At 40.2% G+C, this 14675-nt stretch overlaps 1 protein-coding gene across 1 annotated transcript; it reads left to right on the forward strand.

Moving 5' to 3' along the window:
* Positions 1-1528: 1528 nt before the first annotated feature.
* Positions 1529-6817, forward strand: LOC139698889 (uncharacterized). The gene is made up of 2 exons (XM_071597841.1): positions 1529-2095; positions 5540-6817. The coding sequence occupies exons 1-2, from the start codon at positions 1595-1597 to the stop codon at positions 6620-6622; spliced, it is 1584 nt and encodes a 527-aa protein (XP_071453942.1). The 5' UTR covers positions 1529-1594; the 3' UTR covers positions 6623-6817.
* The last annotated feature ends 7858 nt before the right edge of the window (positions 6818-14675 follow it).

The following is a 14675-nucleotide window of genomic DNA, read 5'->3' on the forward strand; positions in this document are numbered from 1 at the left end:
TGTGAATTTCACACGCCGTCGGGCTTAGTACTTAGTGAACCCTACTATCACCTACCAAACTGACCTTCGGTTTGATTATTGTGTTTATGGTTATATTATTTTTAAGAGATAACACATTTATGGCTTTCATCAATGTTCGATGCACAGGCATATATAGAGATAAAATATTTTTGTAAAAAATTAATAAAATTAAAACAACTCCCTAGTATATTTCGGTGGTCCTAGCCACCTTCATAAGAGTACGAGAAGTAACAGACGGTAAGATTAGGAAAAAAGGTGATAATAAAAATTAAGAGAGACAATTTTTGATGTCGCATGCCAAGTATGTCATCACCCCCTCCCACACATCCTGATGGTGACTTGCAGGATGCCATGCAGTTAGATAGAAGAGAATGTGAAAAGGTTTTACAGGGTCCGTACAGTAAGTATTGTGACTGGTTCACTGTTGCCTCAACGGAGCGGTGGATGGTGGATCGGCAGAGTGGTCCCCCACCACTCAGGCGCACTTTAGTTCAGTCGCCTTCGGGCATGCGTTGAGACAAGAGGTGGATTTTTGTGACGTGTGATTCTATATGGTGTCGTCGCGCCAGCATGGAGTGCACCGTCGAGCAACGCTACGCTGTGAAGTTTTGCGTTAAACACGTGAAATCCGCGTTGGAGACTCTTGAACTCATTAACAGGTTTATGGGGATGATGTCTTAAGCCGCACAAGAGTTTGTGAGTGGGACAAAATGTTTAAGGAAAGCCGGGAGCTCGTCGAAGACAAGCACCGCGTCGGACGCCCGACGACCGCTTGAACCGATGTTCAGGTGACCAAAGTGAAAAACGTTTTGGACTCTGACAGGCATTTACCCATCGCCCTTATCAGTGAGGAGACCGGTCTTTCAGTCGGAACCATCCTCACCATTGTAACAGAGGATCTTGCGATGAGGAAAGTGTGCGCGAAGCTGGTGCCGAAATTCTTGAGCGAGGAACAAAAACTGTCGCGGGTGAAACTTTCGCAAGATATTTGGACTACGTCCAGGAAGATAAAGATTTTCTCGACAACGTTATTACCTCAAAGAAAAGCCCAAAAGGAGCTCAAAGGATATCGGTTCGACTCCATCGAGGCGGTTCAAGCGGCGACGACAAAGGCTCTCGACAGTCTTCCGGAAACCGACTTCCATCGGGGTTTTGACGAGTGACAGACGCGCCGAACTAATTGTATTGATGCAGGAGTAATGTATTTTGAAAATTATTAAGTAATTATAATGATAAAAGCAAAAAATTTTGATTTTTGGAACCAGTCCCGATACTTACTGTACGGACCCTGTATGATTCGGCATTGCTACACGATCCTTCAATGCTGCGGCAATAATCGCTGGGATGTACTGGTCACCAGGGAATATTAACCTAGCTTAATTTTTAAAAACTGCATACGATACGCACAAGTTTAGTGCCATGTCTAAGGCCGAATTAGATTCCATTTGAACTCCATCACGTCATTTAACGCAATCTTTCTTTCTTCTTGAACGTTTCAGTAGCGTCGATGGACTTGGATCTACTCCGTTCAAAGTTTTTCATGACCTGATCCACTACATTCCACAGAGCAAAGATGGATGTCGTGGGCTTCCAAGAACTTCAACATTTCGATAAATCCGCTCTATACAACGCCGTGAAGAATTTAAACTTCTTCAAGACGACGCTCTTTTGCGAAGTAGAATTGATAGAAGCGGAGGTTGACGGGAAAGCGGAAGCCTTGGAAGGATTCCTGTCGCTTGTCACGAGGGTACGAGTCCTCTACCGCTGCGATGGTGACCCGAAGAGGCACCGAGCCTCCTTAATTCTCAAGAGGATGCCCCTGAATGGGTTACAGTCGGACATCGTCAAATCCTGCCGAGTATTTGAGAGAGAGAGAGCCTTTTACGAAACATTTGTTCCAATCATGTTTCGAGTGATCCGAACTCTGGCGCATTCCGGGGAAGACGAAGACCACCTCGAACTGCCTCTTCCTGATTTTCTCCACGCTTCCAAGGGCAAAGGCGGAGAAGGCGACGTCATCTTTCTGGAGGACCTCTGTGACAAAGGATATCGATTGCCTCACTTAATTTCAAAGGTAAATTTCTTATTTACTATAACTCTGCTTTTAATGATTGCATTTAAATTGGTCGTCGATCTCAGGATAATGCTTACTACCTAAGGGTGTGTAGTTAGATCAGGCTGGATTTACCATTAGAAAGAGCAACATATAGTCGTCAGTGAAGAAATGCTTGCCCGCCCGTTTCAAAGAGCATTTCAGAATCTTCCTGACTTTTCATAAATGCACTTATACCTAAGATTTCTTGGTACCGTTTGTATCCATTGTAGCTAAATTACTCAAATGCAATGCATCGGAACGACCCAAGGGAGACGGAAGGACAGGACAGAGCGAGAACCCCTATTATGTATTTAGAGGTCCAATTAATTTCAAGTATACCGTGATTACATTGCTCGTCCAGGGATGATTTGAAATTACAAGTAATACGTATAGGGAGAAAATGGAATCTCTCTCAATGGGAAAAAATGAAGACAATGATTAATAAGGAATTACCCCGAGGACTCAGAAAACATTCTGTCATTTCAGAACGTAAACTCGTCAGTTTACAAAACAACAACTTAGTAAAAGACAATTTAGAAGTAGATTAAGTTTGTGTAATAGCAAAGAAGAAAGAGAGATCCCAATTCGACTAGGATTCAGGAAATTATCTGGAGGAATGTTTTAAAACTGGATGTTATTTCTTGAAGCCGGGGATTCTGAAGTATTGCTGCACATAGTTGCCACTACTTGTCTCTGCCTTTATTCCAAAGGCACAGGAATGTGATGTTTGACGTGAAGGAAGCACAGTCCTCGCCACCAAGTGGCCATCCATTCTTGGCCTGCCCTATTGATAGGAGCACACATAGTTTTAAAACAGGGGTTAAGGACAAATATACCTGCGAGTTGTTATTACATTTCCTCTATGTTGAACTCCATTTCATCAACTTGTCACTTCACCAATTAGCGGCGATAATATTCTTGATTTGTTAGCAAACTAAAGTACACAAAAAGGTAGATAATGTAGAAACTAATGAAGGGATAAGTGACCGCAGTACAGTAAATGTCAAGTTTTCCTATATGGGGTCAGAAGTAAAAAGCTCCAAAGAAAAATTTACTTTTATAAAAACGGGGATTATAAATATCTGAATACGGCTCATTTTGTGGCGACCCTTGGAAATTTTTAGGAATTAGAAATAGATTTTTAAAAAGTGCGTTGTGACGAATTTTTGGAATAAGAGTAGTTCCCTTCCGAATGCCTATTTCATCAGGAATATCGAAATGGAAAGTGTGGACTCGTTTAAATATTCAGGTATTCCTCTCTTGTGTGAAATATACTCAGGGGTTATTATGTAGGCAAGCTATTGAAAAATTAGGATTTATTAGAAGATTACTGGGCAAATGTGACGGAAAGGTTAAAAAGCAGTGGTTTCTTTCCGTAGTTAGGCCTCATTTGAAATATGCGCCAGTTTATCCTCATGGAATTGGATCGCGTGCAGCGTAGAGAAATTAGATTTGTTAAACGTTTTTATGATAAAATGAGGAGAATATGCAGGCGATTAGAGGAACTAGGCTGGAAATCACTCCGGGAGTGGAGGTTAAATTACAGATTATATCCCTTACATTAATTGGAAGGAGGTCTCTTTAGCGATGATGTCGAAAATGTATTATTAGCCCCATCGCATTTCTTTAGGGGAGATCGCGTCAGTAAAATTATAGAGATCAAGTGTAGAGCGGCTAGATTTAAGATGTAATTTTTCCCACGAACGATAAGTAATCAGTAAAACATTATCCGACCGCGCTAGGGAGGGAAAATATTTTTATCTTTTCATTTTTAATGACCCAGTGTGTGTTGTCTTTATCTCATCTCGCTTTGGCTATTGTCCTTCTTGTTACCTACAGCTCCTATCGTATGCTTAGAGAAGTGTATTTTACTTAGTTATCGGGGTGCATGTAATTGTGGTTATTATGTTCTTCTTTAGTTGAATTGTTATACAGAAACACGTATCTTTTAACTATAAATTAAGAAAAACTTAATGCTTTATGTTTTATGACTGGTAAGTAATCATCCCCTATCGCACGCCTTAACGGTGGCTTTCAGGGCATCATTTAGTATAGAATAGAAAAAATTGAATTTTGATTCAACCCGCCCATTAACTTTGGCGCTTCGCATATACGTAGTTTGATATGTATCCTGCTTAAAGCAGTTAATAGGGGAGGCGACTAACCGCCGAATCATTTTCGCCATTTATTTATTTATTTATGTCCCCTGCAAGCCACCGCTAGGGTGTGTGGCAGGGGGCATTAGGGATAGGTGGTTCATGTGGTAGGGGTATGAATATCAGGGAATGTAGAAAGGGTGAATAGAATGTGGGAAGCGATGACCGATGTAAATGTCTTTAGTTTTTGAATGTTTTTAGAGGAAATTATTGGGAAACCTCAATTTATCGTTAAGTAATCTCCTGTTCCTCCCTCCTTTTAGTTTCTTCTTTGTCTGTAATAGCTGCAATATTTATTTACCTGGCTCTCAAGCGTTTCATAATTTTTCTTTCGTATTAAGTGCGATGGCGTTCAAAGGGGGAATTTAAATAGATTTGCAGATTCAAAAATCCATAGTCATTTTCGTAGCTGTAGGTGTTGTGTTGTAATGATCGGTCCTACTCCAAAGGTAACGTTAACATTTGTGAGTATTAAATTTTTCGTAATACGTCACCGATGGGCCCTTGATGAGGTAAATGTAGTGGTAAGATTGCCTACGCAGGGCCTCAAGACCTGTCTATTTTTCTATCCGGAGTGTCTTCATAACCTATATTGAGTCAGTTCCATGGCATTGGGATCGAATGTTACTCGCTTTTCATCTTCTCCCGTCGGTTAGGCAGCAAATGAAGATGTTATTGCTCTGGGGTCAAGCAGCAGCTTTCCACTTAGTGGGCAGAGGAATTAGATTTCTCAAGGTCAAGCAGAGGAGCATCTCGAGGGTTTATTTTTCCATCCCATTCAGTAGGAGTTAGGGGATTATCAACCCCCGTAGGTATTCACAAGTAAAAAATACCTGAAAAATATATCAAATACCGGATCGAAGGGCTCAAAGATTTTGTTAAGTATATGTAAAACCCTGTGAGTGGCGGGTTATATGAAAAATTGACCCACAAAATGTACTTGAAAAAGTACTTTCTAAGCATTACACATCTAGCGAATCAAGGATATGATATGGTTTTTCCTAAAAAGCACGATCCATGAAAAGAACTGGTCATCCAATCGAATTGTCCTATATCAGTGATTAGCAATGATTGAATGAGAAAGATAATATCCTTCTTTCGTACTTCGACACGTTTACCTCGTTGAATTTACATTGCGTGTTAATATATATTTGAGGATCTCGCAGCCCCTAGCAACCTGCAGCGCAATTATGGGCTAATTATTTTGTGGTGTAGCATAGTTGTTTTCGACAGATTCATCTCATACGGCCTCACTTCTTTAATGCAGGTCCACGGCCTCGATCTTGACCATTTAATGGTCGTCATGAGGGCTATCGGTAGATTCCACGCTCTGGCTGAAGGAGTGCAGGCTCTTCTTCCTGGTCCAGCTATAGGTTGGCTGGAGCGTCTTGTACATCGGGCGGACACTTGGTTTCACTTGGGCGGATCTCTAGACAGACTAGTCGACCGCGGCCGGGCATTGCTGCCGGCCATCATCCGGCGTCTTAAGAGGTGCCGCCTGCTATACGGTGCAGCATCCGTTGCCGAGACGCTCCTGCTGTCGCCCGACGTTAGCGTGACGGGCATTATTCCAGAGATGAAACGAGACGTGATGTGGTACATCAGTGATCCCGGTCAGGAGCCACCTATATTCCTCGGGGTGGTCGAGAAGCGCCTGGAAGTGATACTAAGCATGGCCAAGCAGATGAGCGGCCTGACGAGGGAGGCGGCGGAGTCCGGTTTGCTAGGAAAAGCGCTTGGGAAACTTTGGTCCATCCTGAGCAAGTCGGTGAAGGGAAGCCTGTCGGGCTGGAATGTTGCCAACCACGGGGATCTCTGGTTTAACAATATGTTGTTTCGGTACGAGGGAGAAGGTGGTAGTGGGAAACCCGTAGACGTAAAACTATTGGACCTGCAGCTTACCAGATACTGTCACCCCGGCGTCGACCTGCTATTTTTCCTCTATACTTCCACGCACAGGTCAATAAGGGAACAACACTTTGACCTCTTAATTTCCGAGTATCACTCGTCGTTAGCGCGGACCCTGAGGGCTATCAATCACGACCACATGCCTATTTCTCTGGATGACCTGAAGACGGATCTACGCGGGGAGTATCAACCGTTCGGTGTCATCATTGGAACGTTCTTCGCACCATATCTCAGACTAGATTCCGATGGTATCGAATCGGATGTCGAAAATTCTGCGCGCGACGCTCACAGGGAGTTCATGGAAGATGGAAATTCCTCATGTGCGCTGCGCCAGTTCAATAGCATTGCCAATTTCAGATCCTTTATGGAAGAAAACATTCGAGAGTTGACGGAGGTGATTTTTCCTAAAGGTCTTGAATCCGTTAATCCATATTGGATATAAGTGTGGTGAATATTTAACACAACTTCCTCCATCACAGCGGGTGATTCAACATGGGAAAAGTACGACATTCACCTTCACCCAGCCACGCATTTACGAGACACGTATTTTATTTTGTTTACGGATGTCGGTATGCATTTCCAAAGAGAAGACTTAACCCACCATTACCCTAAAAAAAATATTTTTTTAGACATTTTTATGACTGTATCTTTTGCAAAATAAAGTAACAGGAAACTGTTTTCCGAATTCTTAATTGAATGTTGAGTTTTTATGCCTGTTTGTCCCAACACCTTATTTGTGAGATGGATAGATGCTTTGCTTCCATTCATAAGAGGTTGTCAGCCCGTAATTCAATCGTCTTGTAGTTTGTCTTGGAGGTACAGGAATTATTTGTAATAGAAATATTTCGGGTAGATTCGGCGAAAATGATAGTTCATCATTTAAAAGTTTAGCCTTAACATTTTCCTAATGCTGTCTTAACTAAGGCAATCTATTGATTTTCACAATATTTATGCGATCATATTCTCATCTTATCAAGCTGATGATCTACATAATCTTCTACCTCTTCCTCCTTTTTTTCATGTGTACACTATGCTTCTTTTTGTGTAGTTAAGAAATTCGGCGGCAGTGTAGTAGGAGTAAACGAGATGAAGAATTTAAATTTTTTTGGCTAAATACTTAGAATATCTCTCTTTTTTCCGTCCATGTACCACTTACGCATTTTAAGCTTTTAATTGTGACTGAAAAATAATAGAGATTGAAACCTAATTTTTATTTTTTATTCTTAAGACTTCTCTACATAGTCACAGTCGGATGCTATACTTTTCTCCCAGCGCTTCGTGACATTTCGAAGGTCGTAATTGTAGAAATCAGCAGAATTGGTCGGAAACCTTTGGAATGACATTATTTGTGCTGCCAAATCTGCACTAGTTTTTTGAGTTATGGGAAGAAGAAAAATTTGCTTGGGGCGAGATCGGGGGAATAGGGTGGTCGGGGCAAACTTTTAAAGCCACATCGTTTTGTTTGCCGGTCGCCAGGTGTTCGCCATTGTAATACGCCCCATATTTGCTTCTGAAAATGCGTCAGTAGTCGTGAAATCCAGCGTGCTGACACCTTTCACATGGGCAGTTCTTCGTGAATAATTTTCCACACACTGCCATAAGTAAGATCAGTTCTACTCGCGGTCATTTGGATGGTTGCTCTTCGATCAAATAGGAAAAAGTCTTCCACTTTCTTCTCCTTATCAACAAATTCCGGGAGTGATGGCCTTCCACTTCTTCGATCGTCTGTGACGGACATGTGGCCAGTTTGAAAATTCCTTTCCCACCTCACAACTGTGCCATATGACGGGCTATAGTTTCCATAAATAGCCACCATTTCATCGTGGATTTGCCGGGTACTGCAGCCTTTCAAATGAAAGAACCTAATCACACTGCAAGTCTCTGCCTTATCCATACAGCGTTATTTCAATCGATGACTTCCTGAAACTGAACGAATCAACATTAATGGCTTCAATTTACAATATTATGAACATAATGATCAATAAAGCAGAATACATTTTATCCAGATATCGCGGTTATTTCTTTGTAACAATTGATTAAAAACGGTACCCTTGAGTATGATATTTTCGGGAGCCATATGTATTAGCTTATTTTCGAGAATATACTCGTGGGTTCATGAAAAGAGAATATATAAGTAGGTTAATTAAAGTATATAATGAATTTGTGAACTGATGCATCATTCCCTTGGTAAAGTAGATGACAAGAGTATACTACCTTGATCAAAAATTTCCCGGAATTTATTCAGAAAATTAAAAATACAAGTTTATTCATCTAAATCTATATTGTCCCCTTCAAAGTAATCCCCATCGACTGCAACACACTTATGCCAGCGCTTGATCCAATCCTCGAAACATTTTTTATATTCGGTTTTCGGTATGTCCATCAGTGCTTCCTGCGATTTTTCCATTACTTCCTCTCGGCTGCTAAAACGCGTTCCCCGTAATGGTTTTTTAACTCGATTGAACAGAAAGAAGTCACAGGGAGCCAAATCAGGTGAATTCGGTGGCTGTTGGATGGTATTTGTAGCATTTTTCGTCAAAAAATTACGAATAATGATAGCACTGTGCGACGGTGCGTTATCATGGTGCAAAATCCACGAGTTTTCTGCCCACATTTCTGGTCTCTTTCGGCGAATTGCTTCACGCAAACGTCTCATAACGCCCAAATAATACTCTTTGTTTACTGTCTGGCCTTCTGGCAAAAATTCATGATGCACTACACCGTTGTAATCCATGAAAACCGTCAGCATTGCCTTCTTTTTTGACTGAAAACGACGTGGTTTTTTTGGTCTCGGCTCATTTGGTGAACGCCATTCACTTGCCTGATGTCTGGATTGCGTGTCGTACTCATAAACCCACGTCTCGTCTCCAGTAATGATCCTTTTGATGAATGTGGGATCGGATTCAGCCTCGCAAATCATGTCTTTTGCGACGTCAACACGGTCTCTTTTTTGCATGAAATTGAGGCCAACTTTGCTGCTACACGACGGAAACCCAAATCATTAACCACAATGTCTTGGGCGGATCCATAGGCAATGTTCAAGTCCTCCGCTATTTCTCTGATGGTTAATTTGCGGTTATTGACCAACATTTCTTTTACTTTATCAATTTTTTCACCGACTTTCGATGTCGATGGTCTGCCACTGCGTTCATCATCTTCGATTGACTCACGACCACTTCTGAACCGCTCGTGCCACTGGTAAACGACCGTTTTTTTTAGAGAATCGTTGCCGAAACACTTTTCCAACATTTCCAACGTCCGTGCGCCACTAAATCCGTTTTTTACGCAAAATTTAATACAAGTTCGTTGTTGCAAATTTAAATCCATTTCTGTCTGCAATTGCAAAAAATCGCCAACACACACAGAGATAGATGTACTCTTGGCTACGTAACTTTTGCAAATGTCAAGTTATGACACTAAGATTTAAAGGGAATATCAACAACAGATGTACCAATTTAACAAAAAAAACAGAACTCAAATCGGAACGATGGGAGCGCCACACGGTGGTTATTCCGGGAACTTTTTGATCAAGGTAGTATATTTAAAACGGGAACTATGCAAAAGCAATTATTAAGTGAACAAATGTTTATAAATTTGGTCGGGATTTCATATTTTATTTCTTATTTAATAGTGGCAGTCAAATGAAAATCGAGGACCCTCCACAACGCAAAGTCCGCTAAAAGCTAGCTTTTTACGTATCGAGACTGCCATCGCTCTGGTAGGAGAACTCCATAGTGACAACTCACAGGCGTACGCAGTTGTTGGGTTTATGCCCTTGTTGGTGCGCTACCTGGTTATTTTAGTGTGTGTTCGGTTTTCGTTTGACTGCCCCTCATATACATATTTAGATCGGTAGGATTTTTTCATATGTAAGTACTCCAAGAGGATTTTCATGTGGGTGAAGTCATTTATATGTATCTTAATATACATAGGTAAGGGTACATTTCGTATTGAAAATAATCGTAACCCTTGGCAGTAGATTGTGCATCTTTTATTTTGAGTTAACCTTTCTCTCGTCCCTGGAGTGTTTAGGTCAAATAGAGCTACTGAACAAGACTGCTAGCCTTTACCCCAATAGAACTTGGATGGTTCACAATCAGATATTGAAACTATAGATCCATCCTTAAAATAGGAATATTACATTATATGCTCATTCAATCTGAGAGTTAAAATTTTACATCATGTCGTCATAAAAATCTACATACAAGTGACCAAGTGATGCTTAGAATAAAAATTAGATCATGAGGCCTAAATGTACTCATACAGCGGAGTCAATAAATCTAAACCTATGTATTTTATTGTTTTGTTATCATCCATCTCATGAACTTGTAGTATATTTTATTCTTCCTATGATCGGACTCGTAAATAGAAGGATAAATTGAAATTTTAAATCCGTACATATTAATCTATATGTCGGATTATGTGCAGCCATTATGCATAGTTTAAAGGAAATGGACACGAAGAAGGAAAGGCGCACAAATTTAAACTGTAAGACATTTTGATAAGTAAAAAAATGCTACAATTATGATTTAAAATATGTATGAATACATATAAAAGATGTTGATTTTTTTTTTTTGGGAATATGATTATCTTCCCTAGTTATTATATAAAAATAAATCATTCTGTTCCTATTGGAATGACTCCATGCAAGATTTTTATGAACCTTTTGATTTTCCCCACAGCTTCACAGTTTAGTCGACCATGGTGTCGAGGAAACCTGTTCTATCGAAACATCAAGGGTCTTAATAATATCGTGTTAGCCTCGAAGCCGCGGTCGGCTAAATACGTAAACTGAGCGAAAAATTAAATGGTATCTCACTCTTCCCTCGTCATATATATTAAAATAGAAGAACCGCTGCTCCCGAAATCCGTTCTCTTTGCCTTCCTATCGCTCCAAGTAATCTGTTCTGTGTATTTAAACACCTGCACACCTGGGATTCGCTCCGCCTCTGTGCTTGGCCATTGACAGAAAGCACGAACTCTCCCTTGTTTATAAATGTGACGCTATAGCAATCCCCCATGGAATAGTGAGGTGTGAACACCATAAAGATCTTCCATCACATTATTATTGAGTAAAAATGTGGCAGGTTTTAACGTAAATACACGCGATACGTTAACTTTTAAGGACTTTACTCTCAGCACTGTAAACAAAGCGACACTTCCGTCGAAATTCTCTTTCTCAAATAATTTGTCGAAATTACTAATTTCACAAACCTCTCTTAAATGATTTTATCACTAAGGAATGCCATTGTCGATTAATTTTGATAGACTTCCTAGTATTGTGGGATTAATTGATGAGCCCCTCCTTTTAAACTGTAATTTTCTATCTAAAAAATTAATTATCTCAATTTTTCGGGTCTTCAACGTGTACGTTGTCATTGTTGGCAACAGTTCCGCTAATTTTCCAACCAACATCTTCAAGTCGAAGGTGTCCCATTGAAGTTTTGACCGTGTACTGCGAATAGCTGCTTACTGATTAGTTCTTCCAAAAGGGACTCTCTTTCAAGCACTATGGAAAGAGATTTCTTCTTCTCTATTCATATTTATGGGTATTTTTTTTATCTCGATGGCTGCCAGTCTGGAATTGTATGTTTTCTCTTTTTAGCAATGATTTTGATTGAAAAAAGATACGAGATTATTATCCTACCATCGTGATGTAATAAAATTGTATTTTCTACAGCAATTAATCCCGTACAACGCGCTTCAATGTCAATGTATTATCTTTAGGTATAACGATAAAAGTCCGGAGTGTAGAATGCAGACTGCAAAGTGATGGAGTTAGTTTCAGGAGGAGTTTGAGGGGAAAATCCTTTAAATTTACAGCCGCAGGCTCGATGTACTGGAGCAATTGGAAATCGTGCGACAAAATAGGAGAGGGACTCTTCAGGATTACATGGTATTTGTCAATAATTTTCACACCATTTTCACAGAGATGATAGCATCAAAATACCTTCACTATTACCACCCATTCCCAAACCAACCCCACCTCCTCCAATCCCTCCTTAAACTCTTACAGCTACCATTATAGTCCTGCTAATACTGGAGGCACAAGTACGTATTACGGCATATGCACTTAGGACAAGTGATGTTAGCTCATTTCAGACTGGCAACATTGGAACACCCAATGGGCAGCTAAGAGGTTCGTTATGGTGGCAAAAAAAATTCCTCGCCGGCAGTGCAAATGTTTAGATACTTATCTTTTTGATTATTATTTTAACTAGGTATGTATCTACACTTCGATGTTTGATTTAAATTAATGCATTCTTTAGAAAGGAGAATTCTTATAAATGGTTTAGATAAAAGTTTACTCGAGAATCTTTACTTGCAATACAACACTAGCAATTATATATTTATTTGTATAATTATATATGTATAATAAACCAATCCTAGGATTGAAATATTGATGATGATGATACATGTTCTGTCCCAAAAAATAAGTAGAATAAACTTTTTTGCGGATCAAATTACAAAAACTCTTTAAAACAGCACCCTTGTGCATCAAAACACAGATATCAGCGCCTCTGCCACACTTCTGGTACATTTCCTGGAAGAAGTCGACGGGGATTTCGTTCAGGCCCCTCGTCACGGCCTCTTTGGTCTAATCCGGTGGTCTAAAATGTTGCTCTAAGGGGTTATACTTGGGTCGTACTAAAAGACCCATGTCTCTTCACCATTAACCTATCATATTCTAAAAAATTCGGTTCACATTCACAATGGTCGAAGAGGTCCGCGGCAAGATACTCACACAAGCAGTCTTCCGATAGCACCTTGGGGACCGTCTTGGCACACCTTTTTCATGGCTAAATCTTCTGTAAGAATGCAATGCTCTATGATTTTCTGAATATTGCACTCTTCTACTAACATCTTGACCCTTGGGGGTCAATCAGAATTGAGCATGTGTTTCACTTTTTGCACATTTTCATCACACTTCGTTGTTGTTGGATGTTCAGGGCATTTCCCATCGTCAACCTCCTCGTAACCCTCCCAGAACATCCTGTGCAAGCGGAAAACCATCTTTTCGGGCATTTCTCCATCTCCCTAAGCATCCTTAGCCATGTTTATGGCCTCCGAACTCCATTTCCCGAGTTTAACACAAAATTTTATTGCATATCATTGCTCCATGGAAAGTGGCATCGTGAATTTGTGACGTGACGCTCGAATAGGGGTTCAGCATAGCAGCGATCCGCAGATTGTAACGGCCCGCAGACAACTTACGCAGGTCGTGTTACTTTCCCAAGACTTCTCACAATTTTTCCTGTCATAAGTCGTCCCACTCCAGTAGTCCGCTTCGCCAGGAAAAATCGTTTTACTTACTTTTTGGGACAGGCTTTGTACATATGTATTTGACTGCGAGTGTGTGTGTTGAGATAATGGTAAGGAGACAATGGAAGGGAGGGGGGGAGTGGAGGGCACACGGCGCAATTTCATATTCGCAATTTATTTTAGACGACCTAGGTTTCACTGTCGTGCTGCATCATCCGATCCCTCCTATCATCAGATTCCCTCCACAGATTGGCATGTATATAGACCTTGTAATGTACTGTAGTAGTGTAAGGTCTCTTGCTACTACCTACTGTACGACCCTACTGTATTTCCCTGATGATGCCAACCGACAACGAAACCTAGGTAGCGAATTTCACAAGCCGGTGGCCTTAGTTTGACCTCTTCCCTCGCCTGTTAAACCGACCTTCGGGTTCATAACTGTGGTTTTATTATCCTATATTTTTTACTGTTTACATATGAGTTATTTCTCCGCATCCTATTTGAAAAAGATAATATTAGTTTCAATCGAAATGTTGTGTTTTCTATTTATTTTTTCCATAAACGTCGATGCATGTATATATTTCTGTTTAAAAAAAATATAATTTAATTTATTATTATTTTATTCTAATGGAACCTGGAAAATAGATAATGGAACAGATAAAGGTGGTAATTTTTCATTAACGGTATATTAAAATGGTTAGATTTTGTTCTATTATTTCCTTACAAATTTAGACTTAACACCGAAACAGAGTCAAAAGCTCAATGCCATTTGAGTGGGGACCTTTTAAACAAAATTTTAATTTTTTCAGAGCATAAAGCTCCAAGACAATCATTAGCCAGCAACCCAAAAAAATCATCTCCCTCTCCAATTTAAAATAAGTACCCATAATTTTACTGAATTCTGCTATCCTCTTTCAATAAGTTTTCCTGAAATCAAAACCCAGCCTCCCCGCACCCGAATACGGGAGCCGCATCAAAAACCAAATCAAAGTCCTTGGACCCATTTTAGAGCCACAAAGTGCGAGGCTAACGTAGGATTTCATATCATGTACGATAGTATATTATACGTTTTTATTCTTAGATAAACGATCATCCTCTTCCAAGGTTCCTTGCGAGTTAAATACAGGGACTTGTCCATTTACTTGTAGATTTAAGATACAGCCCTATAGCTGATGGATACGCAAGACAAATGGCATATCTGGACAGACTAAAGATGTTTTCTTCCGGGTTCA

Source organism: Hetaerina americana, unplaced genomic scaffold, assembly GCF_022747635.1.
Source record: "Hetaerina americana unplaced genomic scaffold, ioHetAmer1.1.p SCAF_9, whole genome shotgun sequence".
In the NCBI taxonomy this organism is placed as follows: Eukaryota; Metazoa; Arthropoda; class Insecta; order Odonata; family Calopterygidae; genus Hetaerina; species Hetaerina americana.

What these genes read in the sequence shown, in the direction of transcription:
- LOC139698889 (XM_071597841.1), top strand. Translation starts at nt 1,595, where the DNA reads ATGGATGTCGTGGGCTTCCAAGAACTTCAACATTTCGATAAATCCGCT. An exon ending in TGCCTCACTTAATTTCAAAG is followed by an intron (nt 2,096 to 5,539) that starts GTAAATTTCTTA and finishes TCTTTAATGCAG; the next exon opens with GTCCACGGCCTCGATCTTGA.